The sequence below is a fragment of the Muscardinus avellanarius genome, assembly GCF_963383645.1.
Source record: "Muscardinus avellanarius genome assembly, chromosome: 7".
NCBI classification, from domain to species: Eukaryota; Metazoa; Chordata; class Mammalia; order Rodentia; family Gliridae; genus Muscardinus; species Muscardinus avellanarius.
The window spans coordinates 109,490,944-109,514,008 of NC_137793.1; the positions used below are offsets into that span (position 1 = coordinate 109,490,944).

At 44.3% G+C, this 23,065-nt stretch overlaps 1 protein-coding gene across 1 annotated transcript in view; it reads right to left on the reverse strand.

The window, feature by feature from the left end:
• BRINP2 (BMP/retinoic acid inducible neural specific 2) overlaps positions 1–22,859 on the reverse strand; it is a gene marked incomplete at both ends in the record, with an annotated part of 41,437 nt that extends 18,578 nt beyond the window's left edge. Inside the window, one exon of the mRNA XM_080699624.1 lies at positions 22,597–22,859. Within this exon, the coding sequence (XP_080555750.1) occupies positions 22,597–22,859 (263 nt within the window). The remainder of the gene's footprint in view (positions 1–22,596) is intronic.
• Positions 22,860–23,065: the final 206 nt, after the last annotated feature.

Genomic DNA, 23,065 nt, shown 5'->3' on the forward strand with positions numbered 1-23,065 from the left:
TAGCTTCAGGGCAAGGTCACCTGGACACTGAAAAGAACCACGAGGACCCTTATGTCCAGGCGCCTGTTCCAGAAGACAGCAAATTCCTTTCTAGCCTCCTCAGGGATGTTAACCGTCATGCTTTGCGCTTTTCTTGAAATGCTTGTGTTTTAAAGGGAAAAGGGTTTCTAAGGGGGATCTTTGTCACAGGATGAAATTTAAAGGACCATATTCATTGTTAGAGAAGGAGTTTTCCAGTCTTTCCAATTACATTTGCAATGACTAGCTTCCCTACCTCAGGAGGCAATGGAGTGTAGGACCTCCTCAGCCTTCTCGCCCATCTCCACCCTGCTCATCCTGACAGTTCTAAGCCTTATTTAACCTCCCCAACCGTGGAGTGCAAAAAATGGAGCTGCAGAAAACAAAAGAATTAAAAATAAATAAGCAAAAATCCATGCCCAACTTGAGGCTATAGCATCCCCCATCTAGCTCGAGAGGCTCGGATGGGGAGGAGGAGCACGTGCCAGGCATCTCTAGGCAAACAAAGGAAAATGAGTGACTAATAATTTCTGGTTCCATCCAAGTCCTCAAATAAAAATTCTTGCTGTGTGGCTTTATTTATCTAAGCAGGCAAGTTTATAATAATATATTATTGGTAGTTTCTTTTGTGCAGGAAAAGCTAAACTTTAATTAAAGCACGGGGTATTTGTCAAAAGCATTTTCTATCCCCAATCTCACTTCAGGGTAAAGAGCAGTTACCCCATCTCTTTTCTAATTGGCTGCATGGAAACTAGCATCCACTTCTTGGCTAGTTGATAATTACATTGATGAATCATAAAACCAGATTACTAAAAACAGAAACAAAAAGGAACAATTTTTTAAAAACTTGGCTGGGTATTATGGTGCATTCCTGTAATCCCAATACTTGGTGGGCTGAGATAGGAGCATCACAGGTTCAAGCCCAGCCTCTTCAACTTAGGCCATGTTTCAAAAATTTTTAAATGCTAATTTTTAAAAAGGGGCTGGGATTGTAACTTGAACGTAGAATGGTCCTGGGTTTAAATTCTAGTACCCCAAAAGCAATAAAAAACTAAAAACCAAAAATCAGAATCATCAAAACCAGTCCCTCTACCTTGAGATAGACAACACCTAGCCTTCTCTAATAATTTATATTGTATTCTTTCCCTAGATTTCAAGGGAGGAAAACAGGCATTCTCCATCTCCCATAGTTCCTTACAATATCAAAACCATCACTGAAAAGAAAGACCACTTTACCATAGAAGTGAGCCCCACTTTAATTAAATGTAATAAATAAAGTTTAGTGGCTGTCTGGCCTGCTCAGAACTTCATTTAGAACTGCCAAACTCTGACCTCCTCTGAGGTCAGTGCCAATCATTTGACCCTCCCTGGCTATAATATCCCAGAGCATGCCCTCCCTCACTGTCTGACTATACACTGCTTTGTATGCATTTGTCCCTAACTCACATAATCTACTTCAGTCTCCTTTCGCTCTCATGAGAACTCAAACTTTACAAGGGCTGACATTTTTAGTCTTATTCCTCTATCTCCAGCAATAGAACAGGGCTAGGTATTCTAACGGTAGAATAATAGTAGATGTCCAATATGTGTTTTTTGTCGAATGGTCAAGTGAGAGATATTCAGATCATTTATTTTATGTCACGGCTTCCCTAATCCCCTAGTTGTTTGCAAATTATTGAAAAATTGACAAGAAATAGTTATAGGATGAGGATATGTGGAGGCAACAATCAATTAGTGATTGATCTGAAGTGAAATAAAACATTCTAAATGTGTGTACATGTCAACGAGATAGTTGGCTTTGATTTATGAAAAGGCAGTAGCGAAATTTTTTGTGTTTAAGAAAGCCTAAGTCAAGGCGCTGCTGGTGTGTCCTTTTGCTCTGTTCTCTCCCATTGTCTGGGTTCTTTTATACGTTTTTCTGCACACCTGGACAATCTCCAGGGACAGTCTACTGTCCACACGCCACAGTCCAGTGAATCAAAAATCTCTCAATCAGATTCTGTTGTGCCTGACCCCAAATGTTATTGATCGGCACCTCCGTGCCTCTGCCCTGGTCTGGCAATTATATTGTCCATGTGCATGGTGTTAAGGGTGGACAAAAGAAGCAGCCATCTTAGAATTGCTAACTGTTACTCAACTTGACATCAGACATGGAACATCACATATTTCATTCAGACCCATAGTTTTGAGTGCTTCTTACATAAAGGAGGAAATTGAAGATCAGAAAGACATGATTTGCCCAATGTCATACAACAACTAGGAAGAAAGTCTGGGTTGTTATAACGGGCAGAAATACTTGAGGAGTGGTTGCCAATGCTTTCCCATGGTTGTGTACATTGAAATTTTTCTTGATAGGAAGCACTGGGGGTCACAGATGAGGCTGCTCAGAGCAAAGGAGATCAGTGCAAGAAATTCTGCTACCTAGTCCTGCCCAATTGCCCCAAGGTCTGAGGGGTTAATGCATCACAAACCTGTAACCCATCCTCAGCATACCCACATGCTGGCGTGCACACTAGTTAAGAAGGTCAGTGCCAACCTTCTTATGTTACAAGAAAACCATGAAGCAGAGAGGGCAACTGGCTTGCTTAAAGCAAAATAACCAGCTGGTGGGAGAATTGGAACAAAGAGCTCACGTCCTGACCTCCTCCCATTGCTCTCGCTCTTAACATCAAGTATTATCATGGTGACAATAGCAACAACTGAAACCAAGAGAGGTTAGGAAAGTAACTTGGATGAAGTCACACAGTTAGGAAGTGGGTGAGCTGAGTTTAAAACTCGGTGCCAATAGTTGAGGTCAATGCCACACTGTGATTTCTACAACACTGTTTTCCTTTGTGCAGCTGAAGCTAAATCTATTTTATTGCACTCAGATTCTTTTTTAAATGCTTACTATCTTTTAACAAAAGTAGTTTGATTACCCAGAACAGTCCATTTCTTTAAAATGAAAAATATAAATTTACTCTACAAAATACAAAAATATGAACTTACCATATATTAAAATGAACTATATATTCAAAACACAGAGAAAACCCTTTTTGGATTCAAGAGACTTCAACATGCCCATTTGCAGAAGGAGAAAGTGAGACGCAGAAGAAAAATCAAGCCTATACACAAAGCATTAGAATAAGAATCAGAGACAAAGGCCTGGACCCGACTCCCCTGGCTGCTCAGGAAATCATAACACAGAATAACAAATGACCTAGAAAGATGAATGATAGCATCTTAGGAAGCGTTTTATGAGCAAAGAATAAAAAATAATGGCTAACATTTAATGAATTCTTACTATGTGGTAGGCATTCCAAGCATCTTACAAGGATCGGCTTATAAAAGATTCCTATAAGAGGGAGATATAATTATCCTCATCTTATGGATGATGGAACTGAGGCACAAATACATCAATTTGCCCAGTAGGTAACAACCAGTAGGTGGCAGAGTCAGGATTTAAGCACAGGCTGTCTTTTTCTGAAACCGTTAGGACCACTGTGATATACTACCTCTGCCTGTGAAACTCAAAGGGGAAACTGTGATGTTGTGAGGGGAAGTGTGTGTGTGTGTGTGTGTGTGTGTGTGTGTGTGTGTGTGTGTGTGTGTTATGACAGAGAAAGAGATAATGCATATTTCATTGGGAAAAGGATGCATAGGGATAGGGACTTCTAAGGATTTCACTGGAGAAAGAATCTAAAAGAATGCTGGTAAGGAGCTACATTTGCCAAAACAGAACCATCAAGCTCAGTCTGCTTCCATATTAAATTACAGTGGAGCGTTGCTGTGCATGGGCCCACAAAGGGTCACATGTTGGAAGCCTGGTCCTCTGTGTGGAAATGTCAAGAGATGGAGGAACCTTTAAGAGGTGGAGGAAGAGATTTTTGGGCCCACTGTCCTCAGTCGAGATAGGGTAGTTCTCCTGGGACTCTCATTATAAAAGAACAAGTGTAGCCCATCCTCATGACTCTGGCCTCATGTCTAACCACATTCTCTTCCTATTGTACACATTTCTACCATGATACCACGAACCATGTGATGTAGCTAAGAAGACCCTGTCTAATGGTGAGCTGATGCCAGTGCCATACACTTGAATATCCAGAACAGTTAGCTGCATAAAACCTCTTTTCTTTATAAAGCATGCAACTTTGTATATTTTATTTCAGTAGTAGAAAACTGATTGATACACGTGTCAACTCAGTTGGGCACGAAGCTTCTGCTACAGAAAAGTTCAGACTCTGAGGCTCCAGCGTTTTTCTCTTCTGCTCCACCAAGCATCTTACCTGCCCTTTGGGGCCTTTCATTGCATCAAAATATCAGGGAAACATCTGTGTGTGGAGTTTGAGCCAGAGTGTGGTACAAATGTACTTACAGAACATATCAACCTGGTTCTTTCCAGCATCTGAAAACCTCAGAAGGCAATACTGGAAAGCAGCCTGTGCTATTCAGAGAATAAATGTTCATTTCCGATTTTTCATTTAGTAGTTTTTTTCCCCCAGTAATAAAATAATCAAGGCTCTTTTTTTCCCCAAGAAAAGAATGTTTTCTATATATCAATTATATTAACACATACTGCTTCAATTAAGCCATCATCTTTGTTTCAATTAAGACATCAAGTAAATCTCCATTTCAATTTAGCCATTTCTCCTAAAATCTTCTCCCACTGTGTTTGTTACACAGTAAACAGTCTGAGGAAGCAGACATTTCAAACAGCACTGCAGTCTCCATGGAAAGTGCCTTTAGAACAGCAGAGGCCACTACATAAAGGTCACATGTGTTGAGCCAAGGGCTGAACAGATCTCTTCAAGGTGGCCTTTGCCTGGAAAAGGTATTTGTATGGCGCTTTGAAAGGGTACATCAGTAGGCAGTTACCATTAACAGTTTACTCCATTTTCCTATCCCTCTTAGTACATTCTAAAATGTAGAGATATCCATTTCTACCAAAGAGTTCACGTGTCCATAAAATCACTAACACCACCAGAGACAAAAATCTAAGAAAGGTAAAATTCCTGATAACAGTCCAGTGTGTTAAATCAACCATATATAATTACTCAGAATATTTTAAGTAGACGAGTGTAGATAGATAGATCTAGGTAGATATTCTGAATCGATCATCGTTTTCTTTGTCCCCAAATGCCTAACACTAATGATGCATTTGCTTTCTACGTTCCAGGACCTCCCCAGAACCCAAAGGGGATTCTACTACAGGAGAGCTGAACGACAGCCACGCCAAGCCTCAGGCGAGGGGAGCTTCCCCAGGGCTCTGGGACCCAGTCAGCTTTGAGCTGGCTCTGGGTTTGAAGAACAAAAATGAGGGGGAGGAGTCTCTAAAAAGAACACATTGAACAGTTACCAGGTGTTACTAATGGAAAAAAATGTAAATAAAAAGCTATGTCTCCAGGTCACCGGCTACCCTGCTGCACTGTGCTCTCTGTGTAGCACAAGGTCAACGAGAATTCTGCCAGCAAGGACACCCCTGCAGGGTCTCGGCTCCTGCAGATGAAAGACCCAGAAAGAGCACAGCTGGGGCCTGCCATCCCAGGTCCTGCTTCCAGCAGATGCTCAAGCATAAGCACCACCTTTCAGGCTTGTACACTGAGAACATTGATCCAACCCCCACGAAGAGTCATTACCTATGGAGTCTCCCTCCCTAAACAGCCTTCAGGGAGAGAGTGTTTAAAAACAGATAGACAGATAGATGGAGAGATATTTAAATGCCAATCTATACCCCGATGCGGCTGTAATCTGGTCGTGATACATATCACAGCCTACCATCGGGGTGGTTGGGTTTGAGGGCATTATGCTAATAGCTGAATTCTTCTAGTACCAATTTTACAATAAATCTTGTATCCTCCCACCTCTTTTGAGGAAACATGTTCAGGCCCATTTCCAAGGCTACCAATATGGTTATCCTTTGGAGAGGCACACTCCCCATATCCCGAGCTTGCAGCTCTCCCCAGCTCCCTCCGGTGGGCTTGGCACGGTCCTCTCCCAGTGTAAGTGAGCCCCTGTGTGCCATGAGGCACGTGCTCCCCCTTCCCCGAGTCAGACTCCAGGCTCAGTTTACTAGGGAGAAAATCGATGCTGTTTCCAGCAGAGCTAACCAATCATGCTCTGCTCACTCAGGCAGTGCCTCAGACTAGAATCTGGGACTCCCTGGGTGGTTGGGCAGGAGTCTTAAGGAGCCATGGAGCCCGGGATGCCCAGCACCTGTGCATTTTGCAAACTATGGCAAAAGAGTGGGCTGTTGTGACAGGGGATATTGTCCTCTATTTTTTATGCTTTGGATCTATTTTCAGTGGTCTCTTTTTTGGGCACCTCCCTCCAACTTCTGTTTTCTGTGTGAGTGTATGCGTGTGTGTGTGTGTGTGTGTGTGTGTGTGGTACTGAGGATGGAAACCAGGAGCCTTCTACCTCTGGGCTACACCTCTAAGACTTATATCTTCTTTGAGAACTGGGTCTCATTAAATTGTTGAGAGCCTCACTAAGTTGCAGAAGCCGGTCTTGAACCTGCTGAATTCTTCCTGTTTCAGCCTCCCAATTACTGGGATTACAAGCATGCGCCACTACACCTGGATCAACTTTGGTTTTCAAAGGAACTGCAACACCCAAATTGACTGAGCTTATAGTTGTTTTTATACAGATCGTGCTTATAAAAAAAAATATATATATGGCTGGTTTTCCTTGAAAAAGAGGAGAAAGCTGGGTGTGGTTGTACGTGTCCATAATCCTAGTGCTTGTTAGGCTGAAACAGATAGGTCACAGGTTTGAGACCAGCCACAGCAATTCTGAAAGGCATTCAGCAACTTAGTGAGACTCTGTTTCAAAACAATAAAAAATAAATAAGGCTGGGGAGTACAGCTCAGAGGTAGAACACCCTTGGGTTCAATCCCTAGTATCACACAGAAAAAAAAAAAAAAAAAACCGAAAGAGAAGAAAAGAAAAATGAAGGAAGGCACGGTCTAAATGAATGAATAACACATTTCAGAACTTAAGAGAAAATCAAAGAAAAACAATGATTTTGGCAAGCCAAAATATGAAATAGTTTTCTGGTCAGTTGTCCTGTGACTTCACTTGGTCTACTTAAACTCTTGACCACTGACCCATGGGAAAATGTCTCACATATCAACCAAATCTGGAACAACACAAATGTTTGTGTCCTCTGAGCCCACTCTTCCCTTGAAATGTTGTCTTTTGCAATCAGCTTGTGGGTTGCCAATTTGACACAAGAAGCTCGGTGAATGCCACTGAATATCACACTGCTAAGTTTTCTAATGTGTTCCAGACCAAAAGAGCCCTTTCTTGCTTTATCTTTCTACTAACAGACTTCCCATCCAGGACTCAACCTGCCAATGAATAGTAAGTAAGGCTAGGGCGTTACTGTTCTTTCTTTTCTCGTGGGGATCAATATTTTTTTATTTTTTATTTATTTATTTATTTTTGGTGGTGCTGGGGTTCCTGGAAGCCCTTCTACCTCCGGGCTACACTCCCAGACCTATTTTTTATTTTTGGAAACAGGGTCTCTTAAGCCAGCGCGGCTGGCTTCGAACCTGCGCGATCCTCCTGTCTCCGCCTCCCAAGCGCGGGGATTACAAGCGTGCGCCACCACGCCCGGCAGTGGGGATCAATATTTTTATCTTGGAAAAACTCACATGATCAGTCAAATAGTCACAGCCAACAAGTACATTGAGGGATGCCAGCTATTTGCCTCAGTGTCTCAGCTAAGACGGGTCACATTTCCTAGCTGGACATTTTCAGGAAGGCAGCGTTTCTAGACATATCACACCATCAGGAGATTCCTATCTCTACAACAGATTACTGTAATGCGTTTGGCTATTAGAGCCTCCACTGCTATCATGTATAAGACATCATTAATCTAAGCTACCAAAAGAAATGATAATAAAAACATAATCTCATATATATTGCATTCTTTTAGTTTTTTAATTTGCAAATACTTTTCACACCTGCTAAACTATTTAAACAATGACTTTGGAAGAGAGAAAGAGGAAGGATGATGATATTAATCAACTATTTACCTTTCGGGTTCACAAATTAAGGGACAGATAAACTAAGATAAGGGACTTTCCCAAGTCCTGGTTATGTCTGACTCGAATCTGGGCCATGTTGTCAGTGACTTTCTGCCTTCGTCTGAGACTTTTGCTTAAGATCAGGTACCACTACTTACCTTTGTACTGCTTCCCAGGTAATTCTCCTGCCTTGTTTAGCCCTGTGGATGGAGAAAGCGCCAGGCAGGAAGGCCTCCTATACAGGAGTCATTTGGTTAAGTAGTATTTCAGCCTCTGTACTGCTGAAGGCACAAGAGCAGAAACGAGGCCAGTTCTCTCAGATGTCCTGGTGCCCTGTCCTTCCCACTGTCTGCAAGAACTCAAGTAGCCTGGCGTGGAGGTAATTTAAGCAGCCTGCTGTGTTCTCAAACAACGGCCCGTAAACAATGATTGGCCAATTTCATTCTAATCTTTTTAATTTTGCTCTAATTAAAATCAAGCTGCAGCTTTCAAACAGTTTAATTAAGGCTGATTGGGAGAAATAGGGAGGGGAGAATCAAGCTAAAAGAAGGAGAAGGAGATGAGCATTTGGCGAGTCTCACACTGCCCTCGTGGGCTCAGGCTCTTGAAGAGGACGCTGGGAATGGTGTGTTTGTAGAATCACAATGGAATACAATGGACACATTGGAATAAAAGACCAATGACTCTATGAGGCCAGGGGAACTGGAAAGGGAGCTAGGATTGTTTCCCAGCTCTCCCTGACCACACCACATGCTGTCCCACAGCATATCTGTTTAACCATGGATAAAGTGATTCCACTCACTGCTACTCACCTCCTGTTGCCTTTGATTTTCTTCAGCAAGATGGCAGCCCATCTTATCCTTCTCCTCATCAGATTTCTTCATGGAGTCCCATTAACCATTTTACTCCAAGAGAGTTCCCACAGGCAGTTTCTTCAATTCCTCCCAAAGTTTACTTTTTCTTTTTTTTTTTTTTTGCAATGAGATAGGCCTTCTGGTATGTGGAACTAACCCTTTTTAGTTCTTGCAAGAGTTTCCAGCTCTCTAGACCCTGTGTTTAACTTTCCCTCTTTGCAACCTATTATTGATGTATTTCTTTTTTAAAAGGGCTACCAAAATTGACACCATCCAGCTGATGTGTTCTGAGCCACCAAGAGCACGTTAGGACTCACGATTGAAGTACATTGCTATCATCCTCATTATGATCACCATCGCGATCCAGTTTTTATTGGGCCATGTTTCCAGGAATGGGGCCGGATGTTTTGTATATATTTAAATCATCCTGCAGTCTTACAAATGTCAGTGCAGTAGACTGAATCATCATTCTCACCTTCATGAGAAGGCTCTTAGCATGTGACTTTGCAGCAGCACTTATTTATATGGAGAGAAGTTATTTCTTGGCCTCATCTATAACGGGTGTGGTTTGCGTGACTCTGCTTTAGACCAAAGAATGGGGGTCTAAGTGATGGTGTGCCAGTCCTGAGCCAAGAACTCCAGAGGCATTGCCTGCTTCCTCTATTCCTCCTCCATCTCTGCCCTCACTACCAGAATCACTTCCCCCAGGTACCGGATGGATGTGCTACACTTTCAGCCTGGGCCCGGAGTCAACATCATTAGAGGAAAGACATCCCGGCCTTCTTTCACACCTGTAGCCTACAGCCAATAGAATGCAACCAACCTACACAGGCATGATAAGAACAAATTATCTTAAGCTACTGAATTTTTTATATGCATATCTATGGAAATAGTTAAATGATACACACCGGGGCTTTAGCCCTATTTTATAGCTGAGCTAGCTGAGGCTCAGATAATTTAAATACCTTAGTCAAGGATACATAGCTAAGTAAGAGGTGAAGACAATCTACTCTCCATATTTCCTTTATTAATGCACTTGAATATTGCACTCATTTTTTAAAGATAAAAATATTCTTGGCTCACAGTAATTTTATGGTCAACTAGTACCTCATATTTCTTTTCAGCCTCAGATTATTTTTTCCATAAGACTCACAGCCAAGACAGGCCTCCTATATCCTATGTTTGTGAAGCTGACATTTTTTAAACTCAAATTTAGAGCTTTGCATTTCACTCTTTCCTTATATTCCTCCCCTTGTAGCAGATAATGGAAAGTGGTTTTGCGAGCTATTTCCATTTTCCTCTTTTCTATTTCCATTGTCCACCACAGATGGACAATCACTACTCCCCTCCTCACTTTCTTTGCATTCATGTGACTAAGTTTTGGCAAATGAAATATGAATTCAGGCCTAGCCAAAACTCCTCCCACGAGACCCTTCAAGTTTTCTCCCTTTTCTTGTCTACCAAGGTCCAGAAGAGGACTCTGAAGCCTTAAAGGATATCAGAATGACTAGCTCGAAGGAGTCTTGGTCCTGAATGAGATGGTGAAGCAATCTCCATTTACCACTCCCATAAATCAGATGATAGGAGTAAAGATGAAAACCACCATTCAGGGACTGTGATTTGCTTCAGAAGTCGCTGATTACATCAGTGAAGTATTCCAGGCAGAGTCTTGGTTCCTGGTTGTACTGTCTACCTAGATAAAGACCCTTTTTAATGAGGCAGGGATGGAAGGGTGGGTCTCCGGGAGGTGTCCCTGCCCCACCCAACTGCAGTCTGTGTCTCTCTGATCCTCTTATTCTCTCTGTTCATCACCATGATGCCCTGAAAATGAGTAGCTCTGTTTCTTGATTGAAAGATGGTCCCCAAGCGGACTATGATTTTTAAAATATTCAGGTCCAAAGCCTGGTGGGGTAGTGCACACTTGTAGTCCCAGCATTTGGGAGGCTGAGACAGGAGGATGGCGGTTTACAGACAGCCTCAGCTACTGAGTGACATCCTTTGCAACTATGAGAAGATTTTAAAAAAAGAAAGAAAAATATTTTCTACATTTAACTTGAATGAAAAAAAAACCACCTGTCTTCCCTCAACATATCTCCAGCACACATTTTCAACTTTCTTAAAGCCCCAGTGCAGTTAGCATATTTACCATGATGCCTATTTCCCGAGGTGTGCCTGTGACCTACAGCCACCATTTGAATCTCTGAAAACTGCACAAAATTCAAGAAGTTAAAGATGTCGGTGAAGAAGAAATCCCTGATCTGAGAATCTCTAAAACAGGGAACTCATATTGATCCGTGACAAAATTCTTTGAGTACTTTGAAAAGTGAGTTAGCAAGCAAGGTCCCTAGGAGCAAGAACTGGTTTCAGAAGAAAACAGGATGTCAAGATAAATTTCATATATTTTCTTTATGAAGAAAGATGAAAACGGGAGAGATGGAGGAAAAGAAATGAGAGCAGCTCACGAGAGGGACTGGTGCGAGGGAGGGAGAGAGTCTCTGAAGGGAAGTTACAGAGCACTAACACGTCCAAGAATCAGGGAGAATAATAACTATTCTCAATTATCTAGAGACCTGCTGCAAAGAAAAGGCATTTAGACTTGTTCTAGAGATGAGGAAGTAGAGTCGGGGCCAATAAGCAAAGTTATGGGGAGAGAGACCATGATTCAGTTTCAGAGAGATCTTTATAGTTTTCTGCTGTTCAATGGAAATTGGCTTCAGTGAGCAGCCCAGGGCTGGAGCTGCTCAAGCCAAGGTTGTCCACCTTGTGGGGGATTTGTGTGGTGGTTGTCTGCGTGGGTGGTCTTTAAAGTTCCCTTCTCATTCACAGACCTGAGCATCTCTTGGTCCCGACATGCCATCCCATGCTGTCAGACTTCTTTGTGCATCCAGGCACTGTCTTAGCAACTTTGGACTCTGGTCACGAAAGAGTAAGCCCTGTGGTTTTCATATTTCATCTTCTGCCATGGCTGTGATGTACGGACACGAAAATGGACAGAATTTTACTCAGTGGTTGCAGAAGGCAAGGAAACATATTATCTTCCATTGAGAACCACTTGTGTGAGATTATCTCAACAAACTAGGCCAACATCCAAGGATGTTCATAGCCTCTCTTATTCTCCATATACTCTTTTTCAGATTTGCGATTCAGAAGATACACAGGACCAATGAGTAAGAGGTTGGCTTCCATGCTAAAGTTTACCTCTGTTACTAATAAACCAACCAAGTAGCCTATGTCGAGGGAATCTTTCAGTGTTTACATGCCTCTGTGGATCCAGGAGAAGTCACTCCCCGAAGAGCTTTCTTTCCTGTCCCTTCTCCGTCACTAAAAAGTCCCCAGGTGAGGACCAGGCTCTCCTGGCACACAAGGAAAATGAGAATTCTCCTGGGCCCTGGGACTTGAAATGAAAGACTTGGTGCAGCCCTGGTCCTGGCTACCTCATTTCCCTCTCATCAGAGCCTTCTGCCCAGCTGGTGAGATGTTTTGCTCACTCTGACTTATTCTGGCCACCAGAGCTCACTTGCTGTTTGCAGAGGGTGGGGGTGGGGGACTTAGTATGATGGCAGAATCAAGGTACCTTGAAAAAGACAGAGGGGAAGAACGAGCTGGGGAGGCCCGCCGGAAGTCCTGCATCTTTCCCCAAACATGCCCTGGCTTGAATAGCTCTAATCTGCCTGAAGCTATACCTACAAATCCTAAAACTGCCTGGGGAGTCCCAGTCTCTCTCTCTCACTTCCTCATCTGATCGCATAGGTATAATAGGTATGGTAGCAGGTGGGGCCTTCACAGAGGTATAGCAATCTTGTCACTGTTAAAAAATCCAGATTTGCAAATCACCCAATAAACAGGTTATCTGAAGCATCATGGGTTTCTTCTAGCTATAGGAAAATGTTCCTTGAAATATAAGACATTTCCGCATGGACGTGTGTTTTAAAATCAGAACCTACCTGATCCTAAAGTCAGGGGCTGGGGATTTAGTTAACACTGAATTTTTATAAGCCATTGCCAGGCAAGAAATAAGATATTGCATCTTAGAAATGGCATTAAGTGTCCCTCCAGTAGAGGATTTGATTTACAGAAATTCGATTTACACTGCATCCTTGTAGAAACACATCTTCAGCGCAAAGCCAACACACGCTGAATTTGCTGCGGGTGCACTGTTTCAGGAAGAGCCATCTGTGACTTCCTCCCTCTCTGGGTTCCCCGGAGCCCAAGTACAAAGGGGGAATCCTGGCGGAAAAAGAGGGCTGCAGGGTCTTCCAGTGGCGACTGCCACCAGACCTGGTTTACTTTTTATTTTGAAACAGGTTCTTGGTAAGTTGTTCAGGATCTCGCTAAATGGCTGAGGCTGGCCTTGAACCTGCAATCCTCCTCTTATAGCCTTCCAAGTATTGGGATTACAGATATGTACCACTATGCCCAGCTTGGCCTATTTTTTTTAATATTTCCAGAACTATCTATTTTCATTGCCTCCTTAATGTTTTTTCTTCTCCTAAAATAATCAGAGAGACTGGAAACAGCCTGTTGGTTAGGTCTATGCTTCGACACCAAGTGGATCTATGCCTTGAGACCTCTGCTTACAGAAGGCGCTTGTCTGCGGGACACGCGTGCCCTCAAGCGGCCAGCCCTCCTGGCCACCTCCTCCTCACAGCTGCCTTGCTAGGCAGAGCTTGCTCCGAGCCTTTGCCCACGTGTTCCAGTGATGCCCACCTGTTTCACTTAGGAATCAGTCAGATGGACAGCTGAGGCCCAGTTCTCTTTAATTTGAAGCTGAGCTGGGATTGCAGGATCAAAATTCCCATCTCAGACTTAAGTGCAAAGCTTCTTCTACCAGCTTGCCTTCAGCAACTGGTGAGCAAAGCCACCTGCTTCTGATCCTGGAGGGGGGGACAGTGATTGGCATGGGGACAAAGGTCCTCTCTGGGGCCTTAGTCCATACTCGTGAATTCCTCTCGTGGGTCTTTCTGGGTGGGTGAGCTCCGTGAGGCTCTGTCTGTGGCCCCAACACTTGTGGAATGGCCCACACCTACAGAGGCTCGCTAAATAGATACTGAAGGAAGGAAGGAAGGCCCTGCCATGTGCTGTTCACTGTTCCAAGCTACATGGACTGAAATAATTTCCTGTGGGAGATGTGGGAAGCTCTGAGGTGGGAGAAACGCGGCAGAAGCTGAATAAAGAAAAAAAAAAAAGTGAGAATCTCTGACCCAGAAAAAGCTCTTCTCTTGAAGAGAAAACAAAGCCAAAAAAAAAAAAAAGGGAGGGTAAGCACATGACCAGCCAGCGTCCCTGAATTCCTGTGTCTTTATCATGACAGTCTTCCTCACTCTCTCTCCTCTCTCTCTCTCTCTACATATATGTGGCTCACAGTAGCAATTCATTCATGAATAAAATTAATTATTTCTCGAAGCAAAAATTAATCCTCTTTTTCTCTGCTTGACTGAATCAAGATCACCTCTCTAAATCTCATTTGAAAACAACGCTGATCTCACCCTCTCCCCTTGGCCGCTCTGGGGAAGGCTCCCTTCACTACTTGCACATTTGTATTTTCACATCTTCTTTCCTCAGACCAGCACTGCAATCATTTTGCATGTGTGGTACAGGGATTGAACACAGGGGTGCTCTGCCATTGAGCTACACCCCCAAGCTCATTTTATATTTATTTTGAAAGAGGGTCTCTCTAAGATGCTGCATGCTGGCCTCAAACCTGCAATCCTTCTGTTTCAGCCTCCCAAGCACTGGGAGCTATTACAGGTGCATCACCACACCCAGCCATTATTTCCTAGAAGAACTTGGGACTGGCATTCTTAGAATTCAGCACCCGTGGACCAAATGTATCCATCAATCATTGAAAAGGTATTAGATGCCATCTCCCCAGCACTTCAGTTGCTACCTCCTGGTGTGCTTTCAGGTGTATGTGTTCTCACTCAAACTGCCTGCTGATTCCCTGGGAAACAATAAGATCCTGTTTCCTGTCATTTGCATCCTGGCTGTAGAAAGCTAGAAGAGTGCTTTGTACTAAGGAGACACTCCAGAAATACTTGTGAGAAGACCCAGTGAGTAAATACATGTTAGTAAGATTACTCTTAAGTCCATTTTTATGCATAAATAATGCTAGATTTTTCACTTGAACCACTAGCCTTACAGGATGAAGTGAATATTCCCACTGCATTTTTCCGGGGTACAAATGGAACATCGCCGTTGGTCCTACCTTCTCTAGACACACAATTATTTTGACTCTATTTTGTTTATCCCTAATGCTGGAAAATGGCATGCCCATCCATGTGAGAGTTTTGAAATTGCATCCTAGGGGAAAATAATCAGTGTGTGAGAGACATTTTTGCCATTTTGAAGAAGCAGAATAGAATAGGGAAAGGAGGGAAATTGTCATACACTTCTTGACATCCGTATGGGACACAGGGGGCTCGCTGTCTTGTTCCTAAACCACGTTTTTTATTAGTGCGTTATAATTCAACAGAGTAGTGGGTTTCACTGTGGCATGTTCATATCTGCATTTTGATAATTTCCTGTGCTATCATTATACTACTCCTGGGTCTACAACACCCACCGCTCCCTGAGCCTCACCTGGAGAACTTGCTCCCAACTTTCAGGTTCTGCCTGATGTGACCTTTGATTCCTGCTTCCTACACCTTGCTGTGCAGAGCAATCTAGCACCTTCTCCAAGTGAACTTATGTGGAAGGTCCATCAGATCAAGAACTGTGCCCATCTTGTTCATGGTTTACAATCAGATTTTTGTGACATCATGGGCAGAGCTGGCCCTTGAAGTTACTTGGTGAATGAATGACTCTATCTCTAATTGCACTCGTGAGCCCGGGTTGTTGGTTTATGTGCTCTTTCTCCTTGCTTCAAGAGAACAGGTCATCTTTTCATCCAGTTCTTTGTACATCTCACGTAACAGCTTCCTATAGCTCTGCTAACCTGGCTCCTTTGTTTCCATGCCAGAGATAGGATTCTGCAACCAGACCAAAAGCTCATGCTGGGATCTGTCTTCCAGAGATTTCTGGAATGCACTTCCCCAGTGAAGGGCTAAGAGGCCTGATGCTGGGTTCATGATCTAGATGAATATTCTCATGTCAAGAGGGCCATCCAGTTAGCCAGTGGTGGACTCTTGATTACACCTGTATCCATTTTATTCTGTCTCTCACTTACTTCCTCATACCTAAGGGCTGAGAAAGACTACCTGTGACCACATCTGCAGGTTGCCACAAATTTTGTTCCACTTGGAATCAGGATGCCAGATGGTGTACCATTCCTTTCTCTTCTCTGCTGACAAACTCCCTTGAAGCCAAAATGCACACCCAGGGAAAATTTCAGAGATCAACCAGTTCACTGGGGTCCTGGTCATCTCTCCAGAAGAGCCGACCCTCTTTTCTTGACTCATCCACCTGAGAATGAAGGCTTCCTTCTCGGAGCCCTGCAGCCGCGTGATAAGGCAGCCTGTCTCTATCTCAGCAGCTCTAATGAGCGCCGAAGAAATCGCTGGGATTTACCTAAGCAGACCGAGGTTGCCTTTGGTTGCCTTTTATTTATGTGGATTGTGATCTCTTAATTGGAGATGGTGCCTCTCCCAGGGTTCGCTGTTTATCCAAATCAGTATTTGTTAGTCGGCGAGACGTGGTCCGGATGATAAATCAGCTCTGAGCTCCTCCCGTGATAGCTTCCACAGCTGCTGTCTGCTTCCTCACCTCCATCTCCCAGGAGGCGCCCACAGGCAGCTTCCAGGCCCTGCAGCCTTTTCTGCTTTTAAACTTTTCTCCCAGCTGCTCAAACTATTCATAAGAGTTCATGCGCCTTGCTACTAATAATTCCTAAATTTAACCTCCCTCTTGACTACCACTCTCTCTCTCTCTCTCTCTCTCTCTCTCTCTCTCTCTCTCTCTCTCTCTCTCAACATCTCCGGCAAGCATTCTAACTGCCCCAGTCCATGCTGCGTTTCTATGATGCCTTCTCTCCGCCGCCCTACCCATTCCTGTTCCCCTCTCCATCACCACTCACTGAATGGGAACAAATGCCACGGCCGTCAGCCTTGAATCAATGACTTACCCGGCACGCTTGTTCAAATACACTCTGATTTGTAGTCTGGGGTGCATCCTAAAGTTGTTCATTTAGGGGAGGAGCTGGGGATGGAACCCAGGGACCTTCTGCTGCTACACCCCCAGCCCTTTTTCTCTTGAAACAGTCTAAGTTGCCAAGGTTGCCTTCAAACCCGCGATCCTCCTGTCTCAGCCCACCAGACCAATAGTAATACTCTACAGAGGATGGGTCAGATATTTGGTTCTGTTTCTCAATTCTCTCATAAGTCAGATATCACCAAATCTTAGTTTTCCTCCTGTCCCATTCCAAACAGATTGTCTTTTCTGCGGATGACTGCTCTGGTGCCTGCTAGAAAGTTCTTCTGTCTTGTTAACTACCAGCATTCACCCGTCATCTGATTCTCTCCCTACACCCTCTTAGTTTTTGGCTTTGCTTATTTTGTTTCTAGAGATTCAAAAACATTTCCCAGAATGTCTCCTTTTTTCCTCTGAAGCTATTTATTCAATTTCTTGTTTGGTTTTCTTCTCCAAAGACATCTTATGTATCTCCAGACCCTTTCTTTCCAAAAAGAGGTAGGTAGAAGCGAAGGTCATAATGGCAAAAGTTAACTTTTTTTTTTTTTGGCAGGTCTGGGGATGAAACCCAGGGGCATTTGACCTCTGAGCTACACTCCCTGCCCTATTTTTTATTCTTTAGTTTGAAACAGGGTCTCACTGAGTTGCAGAGGGCCTCACTAAGTAGCTGAGGCTGTCCGTGAACCACAATCCTCTGGTCTCAGTCTCCAGAATGCTGGGATTACAAGCGTGCGCCACCACACCTTGCTTAAAAGTTAACATTTTAGAATGAAACCCAATCTTGCTTTCCTCCCAACCACCATATTCTAGTCATCGTCCTGTATGATTTCTAACTTTCTCGATTTTAATTTATTCTTTGCGAGTTTTAAGTGTTTCATCATAGCGGCTTGGATTTTTTCCAATCCCATGATTATCTCTCTATTAAAACCTTAATACAAAAAGAAATAAAAAAGAAAGCCAGACTGCTCATTACTTTGATTTGTAGCAAAGAGAGAATGGAACATTACTGCTGGAGTGTTTCGAGAAACCATATTTACATTTGCATCAGCTCAATTTAGGTGCCTGATTAGGGTGCGTGTTATGATGAAGATGCACTTACCAGTCAGAAGGATATGGCGTGGTCTGAAGTAATGAGCAGGAGACTTCAAGTCAGAAGCCCCGAGCGCTATTTCTGGCTGTGGCTGGCTACCCCGCTCACCTTGAATAACTTTGTTTTGCTGCTGCCTTGGACCTTAATGGCCCCCATCCTCCTCAAAACTAGGCCATCGGAGGTTGGCCCCTTAAGTGTTTATGATGGTGGGGGCTGTGGAGTACAGCAAGGGAGGGAGTCACTTAGGGTCATAAATGGAACTGGAGACAGGAGCTCTACTCTCACAGCTCTTATGCCAGTCTATTAAGAGATGATGTCTGAGAAGTAGGCTGATTGCTCCGATCTTGACAGGGCTAGCGGACCTGCAGAGAGATTCATCAATGGAATTTTAAAGCTTTGGGGTGGGATGCCCGAGCCCGGCTTGTGACTCAGGAGACTGAATGGCCTCTTCTTAGGAGCACGACACTGAGATCATACATTTCATCCCTGGGGCTGACCAGAGAGCCGGCGTCCACCAGCTTCTGGAGGACATGCCTAAGGACAACTGTCCAGCAATCCCCACCAGCTTGACCCAGAGCTTGACCTGTGGTCACTGTAACATGTGCTGGAAACCATCTTGCTCCCTCTGGCAGCTCTTATAGCCAGTTAAAGTTGGCTCCAGGGAAGATCCACTTCTCAGTTGAGTGTCTTGCCCAGCAGAGAGCTAGACTGAGGGGGAAGGGTTAATGTGCTTTAAAAGAGCTAGCAAGAGAGCAATTTTCCTCATTCTAATATAGACTGTCAAATCCTAAGCCCTCGGTAGACATTACAACAAAGATAGCACCCGTGGTTCCCATCTCATTTTCATTCTTGCATAGGCTAATATTTATCGAGGACAATCTAATAATAATAGGTAATATTTATTAAGCACTGTTATAAGTGCCTCACATCAATTAACTCACTTATTTTTCACACCAATCTATTAGATGGGCACTATCATCATCCTTGCTTTACAAGTAAAGAAATTGGGAAATAAGAAAATCAAGTAATTTTCCCAACATTATATCGCTACCCAATTTCAGCTTCAGGACTAGAACCCAGGTCACCAGGTTCTAGAGTCTTTACCTTAAATCAACTACAGCCTCAGAAATGCAAATACATAATGCAGAGGACTCTCTTGATGGGCCCATGGTTAGAGAAACCCTAAAGATTCTAAAATGATTAGTCATGTGCACAAAGCAAGAACACACTCAGCTCTCCCCAATAAATAATAGGTGGAAGTTGGGGTTTAGTGTTAGGAACTCACTATGTAATAGGTATGACCTGTTCAACAGATAGGATGAAGGAGTGTCTGTGTCCTGTTGTGTGAGAAAGCCTTGAGGGATCTCACATCCACAGCAAGTATCCCAGCAGTGCTGGAAAGCCTCCTTCTTTCCTATCACGTCTCCTTTTATTTGGAAGGTACATGTGGACCCCATCTGATTTCTATGAACCGAAAACTTCCTTAGAGGATGAAATGAAAGACTGATTCTGTTCAAGACCCAGTATTTCTCCACAAAGCATTGCTGATATTCTCTGTGAGCTAGTAGATAGTAGCAGGAAAAGATGGAGGATGACTCAATGTCTATTTTACCAGTTTCCTGTAAAACTACTCTAGTCTCTGCAGGCAAGGACCCAAATTTGCCAGAAGCAATTGCCCCTAGCAACAAAAGGGGAAGGCATAAGAGAGAATTCTCAGTGGGGTCGTAGAGAGCCTTAGTGAAATAAAGTGTCCATGGGAAGGCCATTTTGTTTAAACACTGAAGGCAAAACTCCCAGAATGCTCCTGGAGCAGCAATGTGTGACCATTCTCTCTGGGCCCAGCAAAGGGTCACAAATCAGAACCCAGCGTTCCTGTCAGAATGACTGGTTACTGTTTCTCCAAGTACAGGTTCACGTGCAGTAACTGACCCCAGAGAAGCAGAATGGCACAGCGCAAGAGCCTGTCACATTAAATGATCAGAAAACCATTACCAGCTGATAGGAGGGTGGAGAGAGCAGAAGTGATTACTAACGCTCCCCCTGGGCCAACCGCCCAGGCGCTAACTGGCTGCCAGGCCGCTCAGACGTGGGGCTGGGGCTTCACCAGAAAATCACATCTCCTGAGGGGTCCCCTCAAGTTCCTGTAGCCCTTTGAAATGGATAGTGGTGTTAGGGTTCCCAGCCTGACTTCTTTACTAATATGCTATTTTTTTTTTCTAGTAGTTGGGATTAAACCCATAGTCTTTCTATTTCTAAACTACACCTCCACCCCTATTTTATTATTATTTTTTAATTTCAAACCAGGGCCTCACTAAATTGCTGAGGGATTATAGGCACATGGCACCATTCCTGGCTGCAAAAACTTTTAAAAAATTATTTCTGTGATGCCAGGCAAGGTGGCACACACTTGTAATCCCAGCACTTGGGAGGCTGAGACAGGAGGATTGTGCAGGTTCGAAGCCAGCCTCAGCTACTTAGTGAGACCCTGTTCCTAAATAAAGTATAAAAATAGGTCTGGGAGTATAGCCCAAAGGTAAAATTATATATATATTTCTGTGATAACAGTATTTCTGTGAGTCTTGGGATAAGCCAAATAATCCAAGTTAAATGAAGCCTTATTTTATTAGATTGAAGAATTGTCTGTTGGAATAGATTTCTGGACTTTATTTTTCCAAGGAGATGGGAAAAACTTTTATTAAGAGAAGCATCACCTTGAGTTTACCTTTTGCAAATTTGTGGGAACATGTGTCTGGATTCTTCTGTATTTACTGCAAGTTGAATGAACCTATATTTTCTTCTGCTCATCTATTTCTACCTGGACAGAAATTAACCCAACCACTCCCAGCCTGGGTCTGCCTGTCTTCCTCCGTGACCTCATGTGGATTTCTGCTGTTAATCTTTGGAGGCTGACAAAGACCAGGGCCACTGGAGAAGGAAGTATAAACTGCAGTCCCTTCCAGGACTATGCTAGAGCTGAGCACAGTTGGAGAGAAAGGACCTGAAAGGAGAGGTGAGCCGGCCATTCCTGAGCTCCACCCCTTCCTGCATCCCTCTGGACCTGCCATGTACTGGACTCTCAACTACCTAGTCCTGCTCCTTTCTCTGAATCCAAGTGTAGGGATGATGAGCCAGGTGAATGCCCTGTTCTTACCACGTGGGAATAAATCTTCCTAAGGGCAAAACACTCCCAAGACCTTATTTCTGGGACCTTGTCCTAACCTAAGCAGGTTGCATGGTTACTGCACATGTTTAAAAAAAAAAACAGAAATAATGAATTATGTCTATTTTAAGAACTCAGACTCTGAAGTCGTCTGACTCTTTGGGAGCTAATTGCAGCCCCACCATTTGCGAGCTGTGCTCTTTGGCAAGTTGCGTAATTTCTCTGGGCCTAAATTTCTTCATCTGTAAAAAGCGGGAAATTATTGTTCTCCTAACAAAGGGTTGTTGGGAGGATTCAATAAGGTGATTTACATAAGCCATGCAAAGTGCAAAGTCTGGCGAGAGATCCAAAAACAGGGGTATGTTCGTGGGACTAGAAACCCATCTGCCAGAATGTTCACAATAGCCGTCTCTAGATGCTCAAAGAATGGGTGGCTTTGGGTTTTTGTTTCTATTTGTGCTTTTTCTTCCATGTTTTCCCCTTTTTTTCTGCATTTGGAACTAATTTGTAATTAAAAATAAATGTCTTTGAAAAAAGAAAAAGACTCAATAAAGCTTCAGAGTTGCCTAAAGATGCCTCATGCACATAAGATGAAGAAGAAAAGGGGGGTATAGTGAGTGGGCAGAGGAATGGGGGGAAGGCTTGAAACAGGGGCTTCACCTGCGGGAGCCCCCAGTCTTGCGAGGTCACCCAGGATGGGAACCTGGAGGAGCATCCGACTTCTGAAGCTCTGGTCCAGCCCTCCAGGAGCATGTGCCTGTCTTCTCCACGGCTGGTGGCCCCGAGCAGGACGCCTGTGTTTGACTCTTAGCTCTGATGCTCCTGGAGATGGGCCTGAGAGGCCAGGAAGGTACAGCCCTCCTTCCACGCATGTTTCTCCCTCACCCTGCAGGGCTCCCCAGACCTCTAAGGCAGGAGCTGGGGCTCCCTTTCCTCCATTTGCATGACTAAGTAATTACAACTCATAAAAGCATCTAACCCATTAGTTAGAACCCGGCCCCCGCGTTTGACTCTGACCTCCTACAGCAGCGTGGCCCACACACTGACTACATGTCGCCTGATTTGTCCTCAATTTATAAGCAGCACGACCTATAAATAGAAACCCTTTTGCTAAGTTCCCCAGGAGGCATCAGCAGGCTTTCCAGCTTGTGTGTGTTTTTGTCTTTCTTTTTTATAAAATCAACATGGCAGACTTATTTCCCTGCCTGGTGTCCCCTGGTTTTCACCTCTCGTTCAGTCCCAGGGCACTGCAGCTGGTGTCCCGGCTGCAGCTGGCATGCTCACCGGGCTTGGGTTCTGAGAGAGAAAAGCCCCGCCTGGGGCTGGGAGGTGCCCACTCACCTGTAGATCCTGTACCTGGTGGTGAAACCCTGCCGGTAGCGCTCCATGAAGTCGGCATACTCTTGCGCGCGGTGGAAAGGGCCCCGATCTGTGAGCAGCCAGTCCAGGGGGTGCTGGCCAGCCGAGGCGGCATGCTGCTCAGGGACCACAGCCGTGGCCGACACGGCCAGCACCCAATTGGGCAGGCCCAGAGCCAGGAGCACCGCCCAGGGGGCCGCCGCCGGCCGCCGCCCTCTAAGCCGAGTGCCACACCGCCACCTCATGCTTCGTAGGGGTGGCTGGCTTCCTCATTCTCTTGCCACGCTCTCCGCCTCAATGCCACTCCTCCGGGGCTCCAGAGCTAGACAAGGACAGAAGGAGATGTCAGTTGGGTGCCTGGTCCTCCCCAGCGGACGTGTGTGTGGGCACCAAGCACAGGTGCCAGCACCTATCTGGAGATCATGTAAGCTGGGGCTGGGCACTGAGCTAC